This window comes from Artemia franciscana, chromosome 10 (genome assembly GCF_032884065.1).
Source record: "Artemia franciscana chromosome 10, ASM3288406v1, whole genome shotgun sequence".
Classification (NCBI taxonomy): domain Eukaryota; kingdom Metazoa; phylum Arthropoda; class Branchiopoda; order Anostraca; family Artemiidae; genus Artemia; species Artemia franciscana.
Genome location: NC_088872.1, coordinates 48,942,686 through 48,966,599, shown reverse-complemented (window position 1 = coordinate 48,966,599; position 23,914 = coordinate 48,942,686). Strand labels below are relative to the sequence as shown.

Sequence of the window (23,914 nt, the reverse complement as noted above, 5' to 3'; positions counted from 1 at the left end):
GTTTTTTTTTCAAAGAGACCCAGTACCCTTGCTTCAACGAGGTTCAGCCAAGACTAATAAACAAAGTGAGATGAAACGAGGCAATTCAGCAGCCATGTGTTTGTACATCCTAGCCACAAAATACTTTTTGAATAATCCGCCCTTATTAGCAATACCTGGGTATAAAGTAGACAGCTCTAGAAGCAATTGAAATCAGACTAAGATTAATAATATTTCCATGAATAGGGGCTTGGGAGAATTTTCACTAAATGTTCTATACACAAATTAAATTAAAAATGATCTAAAAAAAAAAAAACAGTAGATATTAACAAAGAACCAGTCACCAATAGATCTCTGAGATCAGCTGCCAACAAAGCAAGACTAGCACTAAAAACGTGTTTATAATCAAACAAATCAAAACTCCTTTCATTTCATTGAATTGCCTCAGTCCTGGCTGAACTTTCTGAAGCATGGCGACTGGGACTGTTTGAAAAAAAGAAATCATTTTAGTTATATTGGTTAGTAGCTGGTGGGGGTGCTTCGTGCCCCCCCAAGCCCCCCCCCCCCGCGCGTAAGTCGTTACGCGCCATGTTACACGCCATTGTAGTTGTGTCCCTGTGTCCCACCTGTGAATATAGATAGATGTGTCCTCGTCGTCATTTATATATCCCCTTTTCAAAACCAGGACATGTAGAGACCAACTGTCCAGGTTATTAAATTTTGTGATCTTTGTGAACTAGCCCTGCAGAGTGTTCGTGAAAAAAGTGATTCAAAGAATCACTAATCACGTAAAAAGGGGTATTCAAAAGGTTTTAGCGATTGATGATAGATTATTGAATCACAAAATTGTGGGAGCATTTCGAATAATCGACTAAAAACGCAAAACATGCATCTCCTCTAATGGAGAATTATGTCATCTGTAGCGTAGGCGTCATTAGCTTCTGTTCTGCCAAATTCAAAGAAGCAAAAGCTCCTTTGCTTTTGTGAAAAATGATTGGTTGAAAAGCATGATAGTATTTTCACATCTCTGGAGATTTTCCCTGCTGTTGTTGGGGTGCTGGAGAGCTTTGTTGACAACCAGTTCAATTCAGGTTTAATGGCAAATGCCAATTCCTTAGTAGCAGCCATAACTGAGTTCAGTTTCATTTCCCCTCTATTTTTTGTTGAAAATATGAAAATAATTGACAAAATGACGATTTTACAGAATATTCAATGAATGAACCATAGCCAGTTATAAATTTACTGTTGCGTTTAATTGTTTTTGTGTTTTTATCCTTTTTTTTCTTCCAAAAATCGGGTTCGACCCTTCGGAGCTTGCGATAGTACTTTTGAGAAAAAAATATCTTACTAGATTAAGCTGATACACTAAATACTTCTATTGAAACGGTTATTTCGGCTATCAAGCAACCAAAATAGCGTATCTGCAGCATTTCAAGAACAGCTTGAGGGGGTAGAGTTCAAATTCTCAAGGAGTGTTGAAGAAGCCAAATGAACCTCATATTACAACCTGGAGAGAGCTGACAATATAGACACGGTGAACTATCCAAGTAAATCGTAATACATTATGTGAACCCACATTATAAAACAATCTTATCTACAGTATCTCAGAAATAGGTTGCGGTTTCAGCAGAAACTTCAGGAAGTGTTGGGTGGAATAGAAGGAATTCAAATCTTTTGTTTGAGGAAGGGGTAAAGGGAGTTAGTTCAAAAAGTTTTATGTCTTATCTACCTCAAAGTTATTTTCTATAAGCCTCTTGAAGTTTTTTTTTTTTATGGCGGGGAGCAAAATAGACACATTACGTGCACCAAGGCTATCAAAACAGCGTATTTGCAAAATCTGGGTTTAGGGATCAATCTGAGACTTTTAGAGAATGTTGGGGGAGGGCAAAGCCAAAAGGACTTTGACAAACTCTGAACTTTATAGGATTTAGAGATGGTAGCCTAACTCTTACTTGTGGCTATATCTGTCAAATTTAGCTCGATTGTTCATGTAAATTTCTATCTGTTTAAGGTATATGTTTATTCATAGTGACTTCTGTGCATTTAAGTTGGATATTCTCCTTTGATTTGAGAAGCCTCTTCTTAGGAACATATTTTTTTAACTAATGAAAAGAAAAACCGAAATAAATTAAACCTATATATGCTAAATCTTCAGAGAAAAATTCAACAAAAATAATGAAAGGCAAGCAATGTATCTAAAATTCAAAGGAAAAAAGACAGAAGACGACACTAGATATAAGAACATAGAATAAAAAGAAGAGAACCCTTCATAAACACATTTAGAGACTGAAAAAACCTTTCTGAGGAAAAAAGACAGAAGACGACACTAGATATAAGAATATAGAATAAAATGAATAAAAAAGAGTCTATGGTAACTGTAGGTCCTCCAAAACATGCAATTCTGGGAACTGGTATCAGCTCTGTAGGGAGATAAAAATAAGAGACTAAATACAGAAGAGAACCCTTCATAAACACATTTAGAGACTGAAAAAACCTTTCTTAATAGCCGCAAGTTATCTGACAGTAGTGTAAATGTTAAATAATGAATAAATTAATAATGAATTAATGAAACAAATAAATTAAATAATTTCATCTTTAGCTTTACTTATCCTGTCAATACATTCTTGATAATTTGAAGCTTTTCTTTTTAGACAGAATTCAAGTCAGATTTTCTTCGTCCATAGTAGTATCTGTGAATTTTAAATTTTACATTATTGTTCTGGTTAATTTCTGTTCGTTTAAGGTATATGTTCATTCATAGCAATTTCTTTTCATTTTAAGTTTGACATTTTTCTTTTCTTTGAAAAACCTCTTTTTTTTAACTAATAAAAGGGACAATCAAAATAAATGAAGGTTATTTATGATGAATTTTCAAAGAAAATTTAACAAAAATGCAAAAGAAAGATGACACTTCTTCGCAAAAGAAGATGACACTAGATATACAAATATAAAGTAAAATTAATAAATATGAATCTATGGTAACATTTAATAGACTTTTAATAGACTATAAAAAAAATTAACATGAATATTATAAAAAAATCACTAAAAGAAATAAAAACATTACATGTCAATAAATTGCTGATGTTTATCACACAGCTCTTTTACTATTTTTTCTTCAATCTCTTCCTCTTCTCTGGCAGTGATTTCATTTACCGAAGAACAATCCACAAGAACAACCTTATGTCTTCTAGTCTGTAACATATTACCAATAACCATTTTATGACTATAATTTTTTATAGCAGCTTTACATTTATCAATCAGACGGCTAACGTCAGTTTCTAGTTTGAACGAAACAACATAGGCGTCTGGAGCCCACAGATTTACAAGTGGTTTCAGCATTTTAGGAACAATCTCTAGGGTTATTGTGGGAGGACCACCAGAAGATTCAATTTTGTGAACTGGCATCAGCTCTGTAGGGAGATAAAAATCAGATACAGCAGCAGCTAAATATAGAAGAGCATCTTTCCCAAACACACTTAGACACTGAGAAACCTCTCTTAACAACCACAAGTAATCTGACAGTGTTGTAAACGTTAAATAATGAAGTTTATTCTCACCTTTTGCTTTACTGTATCCTGTCAATGCATTCTTGACAACTTGAAGTTTCTCTTTTTTGACACAAATCAAGTCAGATTTCTCTTCAAGCGTATCAAGCAAAGACAGTGTAGAAAAATGCCTAGCAAATGGTTCCAATGTTTTAGGTCTGTACATAAACACAACAGCATACCCATGCTTTAAAAAATATTCAGCTGAGATTGATCCTCTAGTTCCAGCACTAAAATTATCCACAAATCTAACCGTGTTTCTTTCAAGGGGGACTATGGTCCCTCCAGACGTGACAAGAGCAATTCTTGAATTTTTGTGCTTATGTTCAGTAGTAAAGCTTTTGAGACTCTCAAGCTGTACAACAGCCTCTTTTGACGGAGTATTTTTAAGAAAGAAATCTTCCCAGAACTTGAGCATCTCATGAATTTCTAATTCCATTGCTAAACATCCAGAAAAAAGAAAACATAATTAGATATCATTGGGGACAAAGTAGTTAGTTGGCAACATGACTGAATAATTGTTTACATAATGTTCAAGAAACTGTCCACCATTTTTGTTAAATTTTAGACTCACTTTAAATAAACAGGAATTCAATAAAAAAAAATATGAATTCAAAAATAAACCTAAATTTTATTTTTAAAAAAATTCCAGTTCAAACTTAGATATTTTCCCTACCCACAATATTCTTTATACATTGGCTAAGTAGTCTTATCAAGCTGGTTTACTCAAGATGCATAAAACGGTAAATCTTGTTCTGACTGGTGGATTATTTTTAGCTGACATATCATAGATTTTGTATTCTTAAGTTATGCATCATACGCTACTATATGGCAATGGCTCAAACAGTCACTAAATGGCTGCGCAAAGAAGGCGGGCGTTGCAGAAAAATTTGCAAAAAAAAATTATAAGAAAATATAGCAAGCCATTTTTTGTTACTGTATTCAGTTGTCTTTAAGTTTTTTAATGTAAGTTATGGTTACTTTTAGCTGAACAGGTTGCTTCAAGGTTTAAAACCAGTAAAACCTTTTTTCAATTCAATTATATATAAAGTTCGAGTTTCAGAACTGTAATTTTTGTGTAAAACCATGCACAACATATTTCATTTGCTATAGAATAAAATCACAAATTTCCTAAGATCATCTAAAATTTTGATTACTTTTGGAAGATTATGAATTACAAATGTAGAATCTTAAGAAACTATAATCTTTATCAGCCTTATCTAATTGACTGGAAGAAGTCAAATTGCCTTTTAGACATGATTGTTTATCATTTCTTTTAGGTGAGTTTTCTTATGTAGGTTTTAATTCTCAGTAAAGAAACTGAGTGCCTAGTCAGAACGATTTGACAAGATGCCACTAGGCATCTAGTTTCTCCAATCCATGACAACAGAATTGGCATAACTAATCAGCTTTGTTGAGGGGCTGGGGAAAACCCCAGCCTTGGCATTAAACGATGGTTTGTTTTTTTTAGTTTTTTTTTTTTATTGCAAAAATTTATCTCGTAAGTCCAATTATCTTTTTCTTTTCTTTTTATCCAGGCACTTCTTTTCACATGATTAAATAAAAAAAACTAGTTTTTTTAACTGAAAGTAAGGAGCGACATTAAAACTTAAAACGAACAGAAATTACTCCGTATATGAAATGGGTTGTCCCCTCCGCAGTCCCACGCTCTTTACGCTAAAGTTTGACTCTTTGCCACAATTCTACTTTTTAAAACAATGAAAAACTTTAGCGTAAAGAGCGTGGGACTGCGGAGGGGACAACCCATTTCATATACGGAGTAATTTCTGTTCGTTTTAAGTTTTAATGTCGCTCCTTACTTTCAGTTAAAAAAACTAGTTTTTTTTATTTAATTTCTGAACGTTTTTGAATTAATGCATGTTTGATTTTGGCTCTCCGCACATAAATTATTGAAATGAAATTAGTATATTAATTTTCTTTGGCTAAATGGCTTTCTCTTAGTTTTGATCAGACGATTTTGAGAAATAAGGGGTGGGGAAGGAGGCCTTGCTGCCCTCCAATTTTTCGGTTACTTAAAAAGGCTACTAGAACTTTTAATATTCAACGAACGTTTTTATTAGTAAAAAATATACGTAACTTAAGAATTAACTTACGTAACAAACTTTTATATTCTTATATTTTTATTATGTGTACGAGGGGGTTTGTACCCTCGTTAATACCTCGCTCTTTACACTAAATCGTAAGTTTTGTCCCAATTCTTTAAGAATGACCCCTGAATCAAAAAGGCCGTAGAATAAATAGTTGAAATCACTAAAAATATTTTAGCATCAAGAGCGAGGTATCTATCTCCTCCTAAATACCTCGCTCTTTATTCTAAAGTATTTTTAGAACCCCTCATATGCGTAATAATCTCTGTTCGTTTTAAATTTCAATGCTATTCCTTACTTTCATTTGAAAAAACGTTTTCATGTTTATTTTTTCACTGTTTTTTTTATAGTAATGCTAGAAAATCCTGCGCCCTTTTCATTGAATTTTTCTTCCCCCGTGACATATTCCTCAAAGGAAAGATCCTCCCACAAAGCCCTCTCCCATCAACCCCACCCCCCAAACCAAAAAATCCCCATGAAAACGTCTGTACACTTCCCAATAACCATTACTACATGTAAACACTGGTCAAAGTTTGTAACTTGCAGCCCCTCCCTCAGGGATTGTGGGGGAGTAAGTCATTCCCAAAGACATAGTTATTATGGTTTTCGACTATGCTGAACAAAATGGCTATCTTAAAATTTTAATCTGTTGACTTTTGGAAAAAAATGAGCATGGGAGGGGGCCTATTTGCCCTCCAATTTTTTGGTCACTTAAAAAGGGCACTAGAACTTTTCCTTTCCGTTAGAATGAGCCCTCTCGCGACATCCTAGGACCACTTGGTCGATAAGATGACCCCTGGGAAAAAACAAAAAAAAAACAAACAAATAAATAAACACGCACCCGTGATTTGTCTTCTGGCAAAAAATACAAAATTCCACATTTTTTAGATAGGAGCTTGAAATTTTTGCTATAGAGTTCTCTGATATACCGAATGCGATAGTGTGATTTTCGTTAAGATTCTATGACTTTTAATGGATGTTTCCCCCTTTTTTCCAAAAGAGGGCAAATTTTCTCAGGCTCGTAACTTTTGATGACAAAGACTAAATTAATTGAAACTTAATATTTAGAATCAGCGTAAAAATTCGAATCTTTTGATGTATCTTTTAGTATCAAAATTCCGTTTTTTAGAGTTTCGTTTACTATTGAGCCGGGTCGCCCCTTACAACAGTTCCTTACCACGAACTGTTTGAAAAGAAAATAATTCGGTATTTCGGGGCTTCTGACATTATTACTCCTTTGCGGAAGTTAGGCTCAAAATTGAAAAAGGATTATAGTTTTTCTCTGGGCCCCTTCCACCTCTTAGTTCGTTTATTTTCCCGTTAGTTTTCACCTGTTTTCGCTTTATAGTCGTGTTATCTCTTAGCAGTAGTTATGGTTGTGGTATATATGTTTTATCGCTCGTATAGTTGTGTTATTTTCAAATTATACTCCATAATAGAGAGGCTCCGAACACCCAGCATTGTATATTAAGCTCTTAATTTGACGTTTTTTCTAACGTGACCAGATTCGTCCTGCGCCCTTTTCATTGAATTTTTCCCCCATGGCATATTTCTCCAAGGAAAGATCCTCCCACATAGCCCCCTCCCTCAACCCTACCCCCAAAACCAAAAAAATCCCCCTGAAAACGTCTGTACACTTTCCAATAACCATTATTATATGTAAAGACTGGTTGAAGTTTGTAACTTGCAACCCCTCCCCCAGGGACTGTGGGGGAGTAAGTCATCCCCAAAAACATAGTTATTATGATTTTCGACTATGCTAAACAAAATGGCTATCTCAAAATTTTGATCCGTTGACTTTGGGAAAAAATGAGCGTGGGAGGGGGCCTAGATGCCCTCCAATTTTTTTGGTCACTTAAAAAGGGCACTAGAACTTTTCATTTCCGTTAGAATGAGCCCTCTTGCGACATTCTAGGACCACTTGGTCGATACGATGACCCCTGGGGAAAAAAAAAAAAAACAAAAAAAAAACAAACAAATAAACACGCACCCGTGATTTGTCTTCGGGCAAAAAATGCAAAATTCCACATTTTTGTAGATAGGAGCTTGAAACTTCTACAGTAGGGTTCTCTGATACGCTGAATCTGATGGTTTCATTTTCGTCAAGATCCTATGACTTTTAGGGGGTGTTTCCCCCTATTTTCCTAAATAAAGCAAATTTTCTCAGGCTCGTAACTTTTGATGGCTAAGACTAAACTTGATGAAACTTATATATTTAAAATCAGCATTAAAATGCGATTCTTTTGATGTAGCTATTGATATCAAAATTCAATTTTTTAGAGTTTTGGTTACTATTGAGCCGGATCGCTCCTTACTACAGTTCGTTACCACGAACTGTTTGATTAGTGGACTTAATAATCCTAAAAACACATAAAGTTGACGATTTTAAGAAGCTTTTGGAGTCAAACTAAAAGCAACATAGTAAAAAAAACAGGGTTCAAGTACCCACCCCTAGTAAAAATCATTCAGTTATAATTTAATTAAAATTTATGGAAACTCAAGGATACTTCAGAGGAGCAGCATTGCTTGTTTAAGAAAATGTAAAACATAAGCCGTGATTCATTTTTTGGACAGAAAAATTACTTGGAATTGAAGGTGATAAGATTGGGACATGTCTTAAAATATTAATATTATAAACATTTTAGAAACATGCCATTTTTACATGCCTTTTCAGAAATACCCTTCAGTATCTCAAGTGCGCCAATTTTAGTGTTCCTTGTACTAAGATCATGGGTAGTGGAATGGTCAATTAAGTATCATTTTCGGTAATACCATTAGCCTATATACAGAAAAGTAAGGCCTGGGGGACTTCATTATAGCATAGATGTCTTTTTTATTGTAATTTAAATAGGTCAAATGCTTTTACTCTTTTTTAAGAAATTTAGAAGTAAGATTCTGGAAATTTAGAAATATCTGTTCTAAAAGAGGGTGCATTTGAACGGAAATTAAAAGTTCTTCTAGCTTTCCACTATCACAGAAAATGGTTGGGTGAGATAATGGAACTTTCAGGATTGGATTTACCAGCCCAAATTTGAGCTCGAAAATTTTTCCATGTGAGCTGGAAAGGAAAAATTCCATACAATTAAACAAGCATTATTCAATCCAATATTTAGGTAAAAAAAAAAAGGCCGCAATGGTTGTCCAATTAGTAAGCTATAGAAAAGAAATAGGAAAGATTTCAATACCCCTTACTACTAAAGGCCAAAATTTCTACTTAACAGGGTTCAAATTTAATCTCCAACATTTTCAAAAAATGTAACCATTAAGGTTTAATTTAACAGTACTTTACAAATAATTTTGTTCCTAGTGTGCACTGCATAACCAAACCGATGAAAATAATAATTCTATAGAAGATTTACAGATTTAGAATAGATTTGACAATTCTGTACTGGCTAAATAGACTTGAGGCATATTTCATTAATAAAGTGTATGTCCAAGTTGTTCCTTGCTTTCTATGTTTTATCAAGGAATAATGCTAACTTCAGTTAACTAGAGAGGAATAAGCAAACTTGTCTTGCTTTATTAAGGAATGTATCCTCTACTGCCCAGTCAAATCAAGGAATGATAAGCACTTGCTAGAGTAAAAGTCCTTATCACTCCTTGACTTTGTCAAATATTTCATGGTAAAAAATTGTAAGTAAGGAGCAACTCCGTTCAACAGCGACCAAAACTCTAGAGACATCAAAAGAATCAGCTTATTATGTTGATTCCAAATATATATGGTTCATCAAGTTTAGTGTTACTCATCAAAAGTTACAAGCCTGGGAAAACTTTCTTGATTTTTGAAATAGGGGAACCTTAATGAGAATTCAATGAATCTTCATGAAAATCATACCATCAGCTTCAGCCTACCAGAGAACCCTACTTTAGAAATTTAAAGTTCCTATGTACGAAAATGTGAAATTCTGTTATTTTTCCCTGAAGAAAGATCATAGATGCATGCTTATTTGTTTGTTTTTTCTTTCCCATGGGTGATAGAATCAAAATATTTGTTCTAAAAGAGGGTGTACTTGAATGGAAAATAAAAGTTCTGGTGCCCTTTTTAAGCGACCAAAAAAGATTGGAGAGCAACTGGCCCGCTACCAAACCCCTCTTCTCCCCAAAGTTACCTGATCAAAATTTCGAGATAGCTGTTTCATTCAGTATAGTTGAAAGACCAAATAACTATTTCTTTAGGGGTAAAATGACCCCCACAATCTGTTGGGAGAGGCCTGTAAGTTATGAAATTTGTTTGTTGTTCATGTATAGCATTTGTTATTGGGAAGTATACAAACATTTTTTGGAGGGGTGATTTTCGCTTGGAGTGAAATTCCATAGGGAGAATCTTCCTTAGGGAGGGCAATTTCCAGGGGGGAAATATTACACACTGGGGGGGGACAGAATTATTATACAAAATTCTTTTGAATTACATTCTGTTTTCAAACTAAATTTTGCATGTAAAGATGTTGTGGGGGAATTATCTTGGGGCTATATTCCACATGATTTGATTTCCGGGAAAAGATTTCCATGGAAGGGGGCATTTTGCATTTTTGGAGTGGCCAAAGTAAAACAGTTCAAAATAGGGATGATACCTTTTTATTGACAGTGAAATATAAAATTATTTAACTGGATATTTCGAACACATATACAGTGTTCATCATCAGCAGTAAAATCAGAAGTTTTACTGCTGATGATGAACACTGTATATGTGTTCGAAATATCCAGTTAAATAATTTTATATTTCACTGTCAATAAAAAGGTATCATCCCTATTTTGAACTGTTTTACTTTCGTCATGGAAAGGCAGTGTGGTCTTCGAAGTTATCTATTTGGAGTGGCCAAGAAACCAATTAGAAATTAAGGTCTTTTTCAAATGAAAGTATGCTAAGGAGAACTTTTCTGGTTGAATTATCTTCAAGAAATTTTACAGGGGGGGGGGGATTTCAGCAAGGATGGAGCAGTCCAGAGGGAATTAGAAGGGGTGCACTGTATGTTGGATGAAATTTCGTGGAGGAATTTCCTGTGAGAGGAGGGGGGGTATACTTCATGGAGGGTGAGTCAGATTTACCAGCATTATTTGAAAAACGATCCGAAATTAAACAAAAAGAAACAAGTTTTTTTTAGCTGAAAAAAGGAGCACCATTAAAACTCAAAACGAACAGAAATTATTTCACATATGAAGGGGAGTTGTCCCCTCCTCAATACCTTGCTCTTTACACTAAAGTTTGACTGTTTGTCTCACTTTTTTTTAAGAATGGCTATTGAAACAAAGGGGCCGTTTAATTAGAATAAAAAAAACTTTTTTTTTTAAGCGCTAACAGTTTTAGCATAAAGAGCAAGGTATTGAGGAGGGGGGCAACCCTTCATATATGGAATAATTTATGTTCATTTTGAATTTTGAAGTTGCTCCTTCCTTTCAGTTAAACAAAATTTTTTTTAATTTAATTAGACAGGGAAGGAATCTTTTCTTAATAAAACGAGAAAAGTTTGCTTGACCCTCTAAATTAACAAAATATCCATTACAAGTTATCCATTATAAAATATAGAAAGTGGCGCATGATGAGGAATGAATTAGAATGACATATTATCAATAAAACAGGCCTTTTACATGCCCTTGAAGCTTCTCAAGAACAAACAAGTTCTAGTGAAAAGCTCTAAAAAACTTTTTCATCCCTTATCATTTTCTTGATCCTGCTTGTATTTTTTTTTTCTAAGAAATTCAAAAAATTCAGTTTGATCCTAAACTGCATTTAACAGTTTAAACTGCATTTAAATAATTATGCTTATCCATTAAGTTATTGCAATTAATTGCAATAAGCACTGTTGAGAGTTCAGCTCTGTTCAATTATCATTAACTCTGAGTTTAATAAGCGTATTATAAATAATGTTTGGCATTCAAATTTAATTGAAAATAATGAATTATTTCAAAAAGTACTCATTGAAACCTATTGGAATTAATAACTGGCGTACTGTGCTTCATAGCTACAATTACAAGCTGCAGTTTGTCCTTTGGTTAATATGTTGTGGTAGACCACATCTAAAGGAAACATTCTATTTAAAACAAGAGCTAAGAGCTCATATGGCACTTGTGACAAGGCATGAAGAGCTAAGAGCCAAGAGATCATATGGCATGAGCTCTAACAAAATTCTATGAATCGATAGATTGATTTAAAAGGAAAATAAGAGGCTTAATGCCGGTCAGGATTTAAAATAATAGCTCTGAGTCACGATGTCCTTCTAAATATCAAAATTCATTAAGATCCGATCACCCACTCGTATGATATAAATACCTATTTTGTCTAATTTTTCCTCTCCCTTTAGCCCCTTAGATGGTCGAATCTGGGAAAACGACTTTATCAAGTCAATTTGTGCAGCTCCCTGACACGCCTACCAATTTTCATCGTCCTAGCACGTCCAGAAGCACCAAACTCGCCAAATCACTGAACCCCTCCCCCGACTCCCCCAAAAAGAGCGAATCCAGTACGGTTCCGTCAATCACGTATCAAGGACATTTGCATATTCTATCCACCAAGCTTCATCCCGATTCCTCCACTCAAAGTGTTTTCCAAGATATCCCCCTCCAACTCCCCCAATGTCAAAAGATCTGATCGGGATTTAAAATGAGAGCTCTCAGACATGAATTCCTTCTAAATATCAACTTTCATTAAGATCCGATCACCTATTCATAGGATAAAAATACCCCAATTTTCACGTTTTCCAAGAATTCCGGTTTCCCCCTCCAATCCCCCCAATGTCAAAGGATCTGGTCGGAATTTAAAATTAGAGCTTTAAAGCACAAGATCCTTCTAAATATCAAATTTCATTAAGATCTGGTCACCCTTTCGCAAGTTACAAATACCTCAATTTTCAAAATTACCCCCCCCCCCCAAATCCACCAAATAGAGCAGATCCGGTCCGGTTATGTCAGTCACATATCTTAGACAGGTTTTTATTCTTCCCATCCAGTTTCATCCCGATCTCACCACTTTAAGTATTTTCAAAGATTTCTGGTACCCCCCATCTGCCCCCCCCAAATTACGCTGGATCCGGTTGAGATTTAAAATAACATATCTGAGTTACAAGGTCCTTCTAAATATGAAATTACCTCAAAATACCTCATTTTTTAGTTTTCAGAATTACCCCCCCCCCCCAACTACCCCAAAGAGAGAAGATCCGGTCCTGTTATTTCAGTTACCTATCTTAGACAGGTTTTTATTCTTCCCATCCAGTTTCATCCTGATCTCACTGCTTTAAGTATTTTCTAAGATTTCCGGTTCCCCAACTGCCCCCCCCCCCAATTACGCTGGATCCAGTTGAGATTTAAAATAAGAGATCTGAGTTCATCCCGATTCCTCCAATCTAAGCGTTTTCCATCATTTTAGGTTCCCCCACCCCAAACTTCCCCCAATGTCACGAGATCCGGTCGGGACTTAAAAAAAGAGCGTTGAGACACGATATCCTTCTAAATATCAAATTTCATTGAGATCCGATCACCCGTTCATAAGTTAAAAATACCTGATTTTTTTAGTTTTTCAAAATTAACCCCCTCCCCCAACTACCCCAAAGAGAGCAGATCCGGTACGGTTATGTCAGTCACGTATCTTAGACAGGCTTTTATTCTTCCCATCCAGTTTCATCCTGATCTCACCGCTTTAAGGATTTTCTAAGATTTCCGGTTCTCCCCCAACTGCCCCCCTAATTACGCTGGATCCGGTTGAGATTTAAAATAAGAGATCTGAGTTACGAGTTCCTTCTAAATATGAAGTTTCGTGAAGATCCAATCACTTCTTCGTAAGTTAAAAATACGTCACTTTTTCTAATTTTTCAGAATTAACGCCCCCCCCCCCCCCCCAATAGAGCGAATCCATTTCAATGATGTAAATCACGTATCTAAGACTTCTGCTTATTTTCCCCAACAAGTTTCATACCGATCCCTCCACTCTAAGTGTTTGCCAAGTTTTAGGTTTCCCCCTCCCAACTCCCCCCCCCCCAATGTCACCAGATCTGGTCGGAATTTAAAATAACAGCTCTAAGACACGATATCCTTCTAAATATCAAATTTCATTGAGATCCAATCACCCGTTCGTAAGTTAAAAATACCTCATTTTTTTTACTTTTCAGAATTACCCCCCCCCCCCCAATTACCCCAAGGAGAGCGAATCCGTTCCGGTTATGTCAATCATGTATCTAGGACTTTTTCTAATTTTTCTCACCAAGTTTCATCCTGATCCCTCCACTCTAAGTGTTTTCCAAGATTTTAGGTTTCCCCCTCCCAACTCCCCCCCAGTATCACCAGATCCGGTCGGATTTAAAATAACAGCTCTGAGACACGATATCCTTCCAAACATCAAATTTCATTAAGATCTAATCAACCGTTTGTAAGTTAAAAATACTTCATTTTTTCTATTTTTTCCGAATTAACAGGCCCCCCACTCCCCCCCCCCAGATGGCCAAATCGGGAAAATGACTATTTCTAATTTAATCTGGTTCGGTCCCTGATACACCTGCCAAATTTCATTGTCCCAGCTTACCTGGAAGTGCCTAAAGTAGCAAAACCAGGACTGACAGACCAATAGACCAACAGAATTTGCGATTGCTATATGTCACTTGGTTAATACCAAGTGCCATAAAAAGTAATACCATTAGATTCCTTATTTTATGCTTTTCTGAATATCATGGTTGATTTTCTGAATACACAAAACTGCCCCTGCCCCTTGATAGTCCCAGACATAACCCAAATAGTATATTTCTCTACTGTCCTACATCTCATGATAAGTCAAATCTTCTGTGTTAACCAGTTTTCTTGCATTCTTGACCTGGTGAAAAAATTTGTTAACCAGTTTTCTTGCATTCTTGACCTGGTGAAAAAAATTTTTCCAAGAGATCTCAATTCAGATTTTGGTAAAAACATTATTTAAATAATTTAAAAATGTGGCTAGTAATGGAAGAAAACATGATAATCTGATAGACATAAACATGCTGCATATTATAAAACAAAAAATTTATTGTTTTATTGCATTCTTTTAATTTTTTTTTTAATATGTCTTAGGGCTATACCTGGCGCCATGAAAGGGGAGAGACAGATTAAATTATCAGAAAAGCAACCATGATGTTTGGAAAGAGCACAAAACAAGGATTCCAATGGTACTACTAGCGTTTTATTGGTATATTTCCTTCAGATGCAATCTAACATAAGAGTAAAATTGGGAAACACAGCAATCTGATTAATGGAAACATTCCTTATAATATAAAGAAAGAATGTCATTGTTTTTTTTTTATGTTTTCATTTAGTTTCTATACTCCTAAGGCTAGAGCTCAGACCATCAGGGAGAGGGGGATACAATGTCGAAAAAGCAACCATAATATTTGGAAATAGCATAAAATAAAAAAACAAATGGTATTAATTTCATTTTTGTAGTTAACAGTGCATTGTTACTACTTTTTGAGGAAACATATAAATAAAATAAAAGTAATAACCTACTATTGGATTCCTAATTGTCTGCTATTTCTAAACATCATGGTTACTTTTCTGACACTGCACCCTAAGCCTATCCCCCTTGTGGCCCCATATATAGCCCTATGAGTGTCAATACAAACAAAACATTAGCTCCAAAATAATGAAATTCTTACTTGATATAATGTAACATTTTTTGAATAGATTATCACAGTTTATTCCATTTTTGTCTGCTTTTTGAAATCACTCTAAATAACACTTAGATGGACATTGCAAACAATCCCTGACAAGACTAGATTGTACAAATTCAAAATAACACTCAGCTCAGAAACAACCATATTACAGGAGCAGGTCTAGGGAGGACCAGCCCCCCCTGAAATGGACAAAAAATTATATTATCAGATTTCTGTGATTTGGTTGCAAGACCAATGCATATTTGAAAAGGATTTGATGGCACTTGATCTGCCTGCTGTAGATAATTCTCCAGGATGTTTGGTGCCTTTCATCTTGAAAATTGTCAAAGCTACAAAAACCTATTTCTTCTCCAGTTGTAAGCAAATTTCTTGAAATGACTGTAATAACAGACACTCTCTAGAGTTATTTCCGGTTCTAGAAGGTTTTGAACAGTATAAAATTTTTGGATAATCTTAACTAATATTGACATCAAAACAAAGATAACAATCAACGTTTTAGGTTAGAAAGTTTTAAATAACGTTTTAGGTTAGAAAGCAAGGAAAGTACATGTTCAAAAGCTAGTTCTATCTCACATTTGAGAAACACACTGGACCAAAATGCATGAGTCCTTAATTCAGTTTATGGCAGAGCTCCTTAAAATCATAGAAGCTCTTGAGATCATTACCAGATGGGTGTAATACTTAACTGCAGCACAAGCAAAATCCTTATTGACTGCTGTAATATCCTCCAATCTGATAGTAACCATTTACACTCTTAGTAACATATCAGGACAGATTTTACCACTCAATCAACATTCAAAAGAAGAGTTTAGAGTTTGTGTCTGCAACAAGCCAAGTTAAGAACCTTCTTACCCAGCTGGATGTCATGCAATAGGGGAGTGAAAGCAAGATGAAAAAAAAACTGGCAAGGTAACTAAAGTAGCAGCAGAACCAGGTTTAGTCACTTACTTACAATTCAATGTTTTAATTTGTTAGTCTTTTTTTTGTTTCATTTTATAAAGGCAGTGAGCCAAGCGCCTGCCTTAACTCTTAAGGCAGGGATTGAAAATTGCTGGATTTTGAGGATTTTAGAGGAGATTTTTAGGTAGTAGTCTAATAATCTAGCACTAGGCAGTAGCCTAACACATACCCTGGATCTGTTTAGGCTCATTTCCTGATTTTGTTGAATAAATTAAGTCCAGCAAGGCTAAGTGAAAACACATAAACCCAATTAAAGGCCATGATAGGTGTGCTATCTGTTCTATAGAATTGGATGAGGGGTCCTCTGCCATAGAGTGTGGCATTTGTGAAAAGTGGGTTTGTGGTGATTGTCTGGACCAGTTCCCAGGAGAATATAAATTATTAAGCAAGATGATGCAATCACTTACTTCTTCCTGGTCATGTCCAGCCTGCAAAGTTAACCCTCCCCCTTTTGTGAGCAGGCTATGATAGCAAAACTAACTTCTCTTACAGATAATCCCTTGAAATCTTTCAGGGAAGATCTCAAGATGGTGTTGACCCAAACATTTTTCTAACTCAGAACTGACACCAAGTATGACATTTCTGCTCTGATTAGTGATATTGCCAATAGGGCTCAGCAAATTGAAAATTCACAACAATCAGTGTGCTCTATTTTAACTGTTTAGGACCTAGTGGCTTCTACACTGTTTCTCAATTGTCTCAGCTTCCTGTAGCCCAATTAACAGAAACTGATGTTCATCAGACAGCATGTTCAGAGCACCAGCGTTTTGAAAGCCATTTAAATACTGTTACATATTGAGTCCCCACCCAGACTCACAATGCAGTTTTCCTGTATAGTTATCTGCTACACACTTATGGAGTTGACATTGGAGCCCCCCCCCCCCTATCAAAAGTAAAAAGATTTTCAAATAGCCATCAGCCCCCTGGTAGCTGCCCCCCTCTTCTGCTTTTCTTTGTGACATCAACTGAATTTAGAAAGCAAATAATACAAAAATCCTTTGAAACAAAAGGATTAATCAGTTTCTATAGTGATAGTCCAAAGGAAGATCAAATAAAGCACAGAGCTCTAGTTGAGGAGTTGAAATGCAGAAAAGCTAATGGAGAGGCAGATTTGATAATTTATAAGGGTGCCATCATTAAAAAAAACTTGCCAGTTGGAGGCAATCCCCCAACCACTCCAATGCCCATGCCTCCTTCTACCTCTGTTAATTGCTTAAATGTTTATTAACTCCATCACCGAATTTTGTCTCTCAACTGTCTAGTAGTGATCATAATAATATTTCCCTGGCTGATACTGACATTTCTTTTGTTTCTTCTGCAACAACTTGCTCACCTGTTGTTTCTTCTTTCTTTCGTTGTGCTTTATCCATAAACTTTACCAGTCCTTTGTTTCTTGCTTTTCTAGTCCTGCATCCTCTCATATTCCTACCTTACAAGGAATGAGGTTCCTTAGCTCCAATGTTGACAGCCTCCCTAATAAGCTTTCTGAGATTTCCTTTCATATGATATTCAGAAGCAGCGGATGTTGCAGCCAAAAAAGTGGAAGTTTCACCAAAAAACAACTTGTCAGTCTTATTTCCTGATGAAATCAATGCTTACTAACTCTTTTCTAATCTGAATTCCCCACTTTGCCACAGAGGAGTGTGCTTATATAGAAGGGATGAACTAAAGGTTAGTCTCATTCAATTTATTTCTCTGACTATTGATAGAATGGAGTCTGTGTGGATAAAATTACACAATCATACAATCTCAATTGTAGTGGGTATTGTTTACAGAAGCCCTAGTGCCTCCCTGTGCTTTGGACAGGATTAAGCAAGATGACGCAATCACTTACTTGTTCCTGGTCATGTCCAGCCGGCAAAGTTCACCCTCCCACTTTAGTGAGCAGGCCATTATAGCAAAACTAGCTACTGTTACAGATAATTCCTTGAAATCTTTCAGGGAAGATCTAAAGATAGAGTTAGCCCAAACATTTTTCTAGCTCAGAACTGACACCAAATATGATGATTTCTGCTCAGGTTAGTGATATTGCCAATAGGGCTTGGCACATTGAAAATTCAATACAATCAGTGTGCTCTGTTTTAACTGAAACAGATTAAACTCTGTTTAATCTAACTTGGCTGCCATATTATCTCAAGTGGTGTCCAATGTTGCAAGCTATGATCTAGTCCTTTTGGGGGACTTAAACCTTCCTGCAATGCAGTAGATGGATCCAAATATGATGATTTCTGCTCAGGTTAGTGATATTGCCAATAGGGCTTGGCACATTGAAAATTCAATACAATCAGTGTGCTCTGTTTTAACTGAAACAGATTAAACTCTGTTTAATCTAACTTGGCTGCCATATTATCTCAAGTGGTGTCCAATGTTGCAAGCTATGATCTAGTCCTTTTGGGGGACTTAAACCTTCCTGCAATGCAGTAGATGGATAGATCTCGTTTTTGTAAAAGAGATTTTCCTTTTTTGTCTGTCCTCTCTGATAATTCCCACTGTTAAACAATATCACAACCAACATGTTTGAGAGAAGGTCAAGTCTCCAATGCTCTTCATCTGGTTATTTTCAGTAACCCTGACCTTCTTACTAAGAATGTAATAACTACACCTGTTGGTGATAGTGACCATGTAGTAATTATTTTGAAAAAATGTCTCCCTACCAAACAATTTTCTTCTAAGCAACAAAAATATGAAAACTACAAACTAGTCTATGAAAAACTTGCCAATGTCAACTGGAAAAAGCTTATTATTGATGATACTGATGAGAGTTAGTCAAATACAAAAACAGAAATTCTGCATGTTGAAAAGTCTTGCACCAGAATTTTTCAGGCAAAAAGTTTACCTTTTTTAACTACTAAAGTAAACAAGCTAATCAACAGAAAACATCAACAATGGAATTGCTATAGACAAAACAAGACCACAGTGAATTATCAAGTCTTCAAATCTTTTTGTAATCAAACAACCAGCCAAATAAAGGAGTTGAAGAGAAGGTTTGAGAAAAATTGGCTAAGGAAGTTAATGATAACCCTAAATCTTTCTGGCATTGTGCCACTCAAAAATGTAGCAGCAGATGCACAGATGCAATTTAACAGTCCCAGGTCTCCTGCATAATAGTTAATCAGCTGCTGATCCTGAGCTGAAATTTTCAACCAATATTTCTCTTCTGTGTTTTCTTCTAATTCCAGTGTTGTTTATCCCACATCTCCTTAATATGACGTATCACATAAGGTGGGACCAATCCTGATTACTGATATTTTGATTCTAAAGGAAATTATATCCCTCAAACTAAATAAATCTGCTGGTCCAGATGGCATTCACCCATGTATCCTACATGAATGTCATACAGTTTTGTGTCAAAAAGTGTTGGATTCAAAAAGTGTACACATCATTCCTATACTTAAAAAAGGTAAAAAGGGTCTTGCTGAACATTATTGACCCATTAGCTACTGTTAAGGTTCTTGAAAGAATAATCAATTCTGCAGTTGGTAAACACCTTGAAGCAAATAATGTTTTATACAGTTCACAACATGGCTTTTGTTCAGGAAGATCTATTGACACCAATCTCCTTGAATTGTATGATCACATCACCAAGTTACTTGATATGTGAGTGCCTAATGACATGATTCTGCTTGACTTACTTAAAGCTTTTGACAAAGTGTGTCACAAGCAACTTGTCATTAAATTAGAGAGATCCCTGCTCTGGATCCTAGACTTTCTTTATTTCTGATATCAGTGTGTCCAGTTATTTGATGACTCTTATCATATTCTTTTTCCTGAATGCATGTTCTGTGTGGAGCTCCTCAGGGAAGCGTTTTGGGTCTTACAATATTTATTATCTTCATCAATGATGCTCCTTCAATTATCAGCAGTAAATCAACTCTTTATGCAGAAAACCTGAAGCTTCTTGGACCAGCTTTGTCCTGTGAAGATCATGCCATGCTACCAAAAAATCTTCAACTGCTAGGTCAATGGGCTGAGGCCTGGTTTCTTGAGTTCAATGTTGCCAAGTGCCATATCATTTACTTTGGCAAACTGAATCCTTGCTGCTCCTATTTTTTCTTAGGCCACCTACTCTCCTTTATAAATAGTAAGCAGGATCTTGGTGTCAATATTGACAATGAACCGAAATTAGGCACTTATGCTGAAATCTGCTGCTGGGGCTAGTTCAACCATGGGACTGATTAAGCATACTATTTTCACTTGTTCCTGTAAAGTCATCAGTCTTCTATATAAGGGATTTGTGTATCCTGAGCTTGAAGTTGGAATGTCTCTTGCCTCCCCATATTTTAAAAAAGACATAAAAGTTCTTGAAGATGTGCAGAGACATGCCACTAAAGTGGTATCTGGCATGCAGGAGCTCTCCTACCCTGTAAGACTATCAAAGCTGAATCTCCCTACACTTGTAGAAATAGAGGGGGTATTATTTTAGCCTTAAAGTTATTGAAAGCTAATACTCTCCCAGTATTATTCCCTACTGTTGGTACCAACTCAAGAACTAGAGGTCATCACCTGAAACTTGGTAAGCAGTCTACAATATCTAGAGTCTGTACTCAATTCTTTTTGCCATGCATTGTCAAGAGTTAGAACAAATCACCTAATAAAACAGTTACTGCTGAATCTGTTGATTTTTTCAAACAAGGGTTAGATACTGAGAGGTCCTCTAGAGAGTTTCAACTTAAATGGGATGCTACTGAACATGGAACAGAACCTGGTCACTAATGAACTTTGTATACAACTCAAGTAATCATTCTGGAGCTCTACAAGAAGAAACCCTTAGATTTCTCCTAGCTGAAATTAAGGCAATAACTGTCCCAAGGATAACAAAAAATTATACAAAATGAAAAATGTGCTATTCAGTCCAGACAAGAAATTTATAGATGGTCAGTTTTTATTTCTTTGTTGGGCTTGATCATTTCAGACTTAGAACACTGTTTTTCTATAGAAACTTTAAAACTCAGTATTTTCTTGCCAATAAATTGTATGGAAATAAACAAACAACAATTTATAGATAATATTCATGATTTGTCATCATAATCCTGGTCAGGAATTGGTTTCCTTTACTAATCAGGTTGTGAATCTCAGCCCTGAGAAGAGAAGTGACAATATGAAACCTTGTAGGCTTTGTCTGAGAGAAAGCAATGCAGGCAAAGGTAGAACCCCTGAAATACTAGGAGAACTTTACAGAAACACAATTGAAATGCTGATATTTTCTGAATATATTGAGGCTCTAGTATATCATCATGACCTTAACTGTCAGTGTGGCATCTGCAGAATGAAGTTTTTTTGCTGCATGAAGAATGAAAATGTCTAAGAAATAAAATTACAGAGGAAAGATTTGCCAAAATTGTCTTTCTTCATGCTCATTGTGATGATGTCATAGGTGTTGAGGGTCTTATTGATAAATTTTTTTGAATTTATCAATAAATGTGGTTTCCTGGATAGCTTTACAGAACTCACATGCTAAATGTTGGATAGACAATATCACAATGACCATGAAGAAAGGCAATTCTGGCAAATCTTTGAATGTAGAGGCATACAACTTTCAGTATCAGTAAGGTATGTTGGGCTTAATTAGGGTAAAAATGAGAATTTTTGCAATGATCAACCGATCACCCCTTCCTGTAATCCTGGATCTGCTACTGCCATATGACAACACACAAGTATCAATTATTCTCAGAGCTATATATGGGACTGTCAATGAGAAGGGAGTGGATTGTCAAAAGTCAACCATGACACTTGGAAGTGATTAAGAATAGAACAAGCCCAAGCAAACAAATTTTACTTTATTAAGATGCTTTCTTTGGAAAATTGGTAACTTTTATTAGGCCTATTTCCCTCAGACGTCACCAACTAATATATAGCCTACTTACCTCAGCATAGGCTAACAGTAGTTTGGTTAGTTTCAAAGTTTTAATGCACCAAATTCGTTTTGGTGTTAAAACACAATTTATAGAGCACTAAAAATTCAGCAAGTCATTGTAAATAATTTACAATGAGCTCTGTTGGACAAAGATGCACAGAAATAGAACTTTATTCACGAAGTTGATCTTTAAGAATTTTGCTTGTTCGTGGTCAATCATTGAAAACAGACGATGTTGGCTGAAAGCCGATTCCGCTATCGGTCATTCTAGCCTGCAGTGTTTTCCCACGTGTTTATGTGTATTGAAACCTCAACAGTTTAATTAAGGAGAATATCTATAGGCTATAAATATCTAGAAATTACAAGCTAAAAGAAAAATAGTTACAAGCTAGTCCCCAAAGCCACGCCGAATCAAAATTTGGCGGCGGCGGAGAGAATTTATGTCAGCGGCGGCGCGCCGAAAAACAATCGGTGGCGCACCATCTATTTTTGGTGTTTTCGCAATTTTTAAGGCATTTTTCAGTATTTTTTTTAATTTTCTATGGAATTTTTAATACTGTCTTTATAGAAATTCTTAACGTTTTTCACAATATTTAAAAGCCCTGAAATCTCTTTCTTTCATCGTTACCTAGTTATATAATATCTTGTCCGAGTGTTTAGGCGGTGTTTATGCATAGGCTACTTAGATCTACAATATTCGCCTTACTACATGACTTTGCAAAAACTAGCGGAGGTTTCTAGATTGTGAGATTTACGCTTAACTCAGCAAGTGTTAGACTAGAAAATATGAGTGTAGGACTATTCATAAGATTGAGAGTTTGGAATCTTTGTTCAAATACCAATATACCCTTTAATACTGAATGTATATAATAAGAACAAAGAAAAGAAAAAAAGATCCGTTGTAGCTGAGTGCAAAAGCTTAAATTATTCCTTTGAAAGCTTTGACTACCTTGTAATTATCACGTATAAAAATGAGCTTGTTCACGCGATATGGAGCGAACATCGAACGTTTGGCAGTGACTAATCGCTAAATTCAACGTAAAATTGCAAAAATCGCCCAGAGATGGCAAAGACAATAGAACTTTCGTAGTTACAGCTGTACTCACTTGGATAAGCTATATAGGACTAAAAAAAATCGGCAACAGTTATTCATCGGTGGACCGCCGCCGCCACCGAGCCTCACGGCGGTGCGCCGGCACAGAGCCTCGCGCCGGCACGCCGACATTTTTTTGGCGGCGGCCCGTTGAGTTATTTTCGGTGGCGGGCCGCCGACATTCGGCGCGGCTTCGGGGTCTATTACAAGCCAGAATTTTTTTTTGTCATGATGGTAAGTGTATGAGAGCCGAAAAACAAATCTGGCAAAAGAAGCAAGTCAAAGAAGCTGAAGTAATTTCAGAAAATACAATTGTATGGTATCAGATTAACGACGCTTCTTGACTACAAAGGTCCCTGCGTCGGCCCTGCAGTGCATTGCTGCAGCATGATTCGATCTCTGGGTCCCGTATTACCAACCTAAGGTCAAATTCACTGCGCCACCATAGGGCAGCTGAAGTAATGATCAGGCCAAAATTACTGGCTCCAAAGAATTGAGGCCACTATTTTCAATGTGCCAAAGACACAATATCGTCAATGACAAGAGCCAAAGGGCACAGACAAATACTTGAGGCCCAAGCAAGAATAAGAGCTAACAAAAAGCTTCTAATGCCAAGTTGTCGCTGCGTAATGATCTAGCTGTTTTCTATTTATACATGAAATTTATATTTATATATGTGTATGATTAAGACCTTTAAAAGCTGTGTATGTTGTGTTATAGCATAAAAATTTATTTTCTTTTTCTTTACA

At 35.9% G+C, this 23,914-nt stretch overlaps 2 protein-coding genes across 3 annotated transcripts; one reads left to right on the top strand and one right to left on the bottom strand.

The window, feature by feature from the left end:
• Positions 1–2,947: 2,947 nt before the first annotated feature.
• On the bottom strand, positions 2,948–22,300 carry LOC136032305 (phosphopantothenate--cysteine ligase-like). 2 transcript variants are annotated; one of them, XM_065712592.1, is made up of 2 exons: positions 22,083–22,300; positions 2,948–3,965 (listed from the first exon to the last, which is right to left on the bottom strand). In XM_065712592.1, the coding sequence occupies exon 2, from the start codon at positions 3,961–3,963 to the stop codon at positions 3,040–3,042; it is 924 nt and encodes a 307-aa protein (XP_065568664.1). In that variant the 5' UTR covers positions 3,964–3,965; positions 22,083–22,300; the 3' UTR covers positions 2,948–3,039. The 2 variants fall into 2 exon arrangements, with proteins under 2 accessions (XP_065568664.1, XP_065568665.1); XM_065712593.1 differs by having other exon boundaries at positions 2,948–3,953; positions 22,083–22,299.
• On the top strand, positions 19,990–20,376 carry LOC136032488 (uncharacterized). Its single transcript, XM_065712799.1, has one exon. It carries the CDS (start codon positions 19,990–19,992, stop codon positions 20,374–20,376), a length of 387 nt encoding a protein of 128 aa, XP_065568871.1.
• Positions 22,301–23,914: the final 1,614 nt, after the last annotated feature.

Excerpts from the sequence above, each read along its gene's own strand:
- LOC136032305 (XM_065712592.1), bottom strand. The coding sequence starts at position 3,963 with ATGGAATTAGAAATTCATGAGATGCTCAAGTTCTGGGAAGATTTCTTT.
- LOC136032488 (XM_065712799.1), top strand. The coding sequence starts at position 19,990 with ATGCATGTTCTGTGTGGAGCTCCTCAGGGAAGCGTTTTGGGTCTTACA.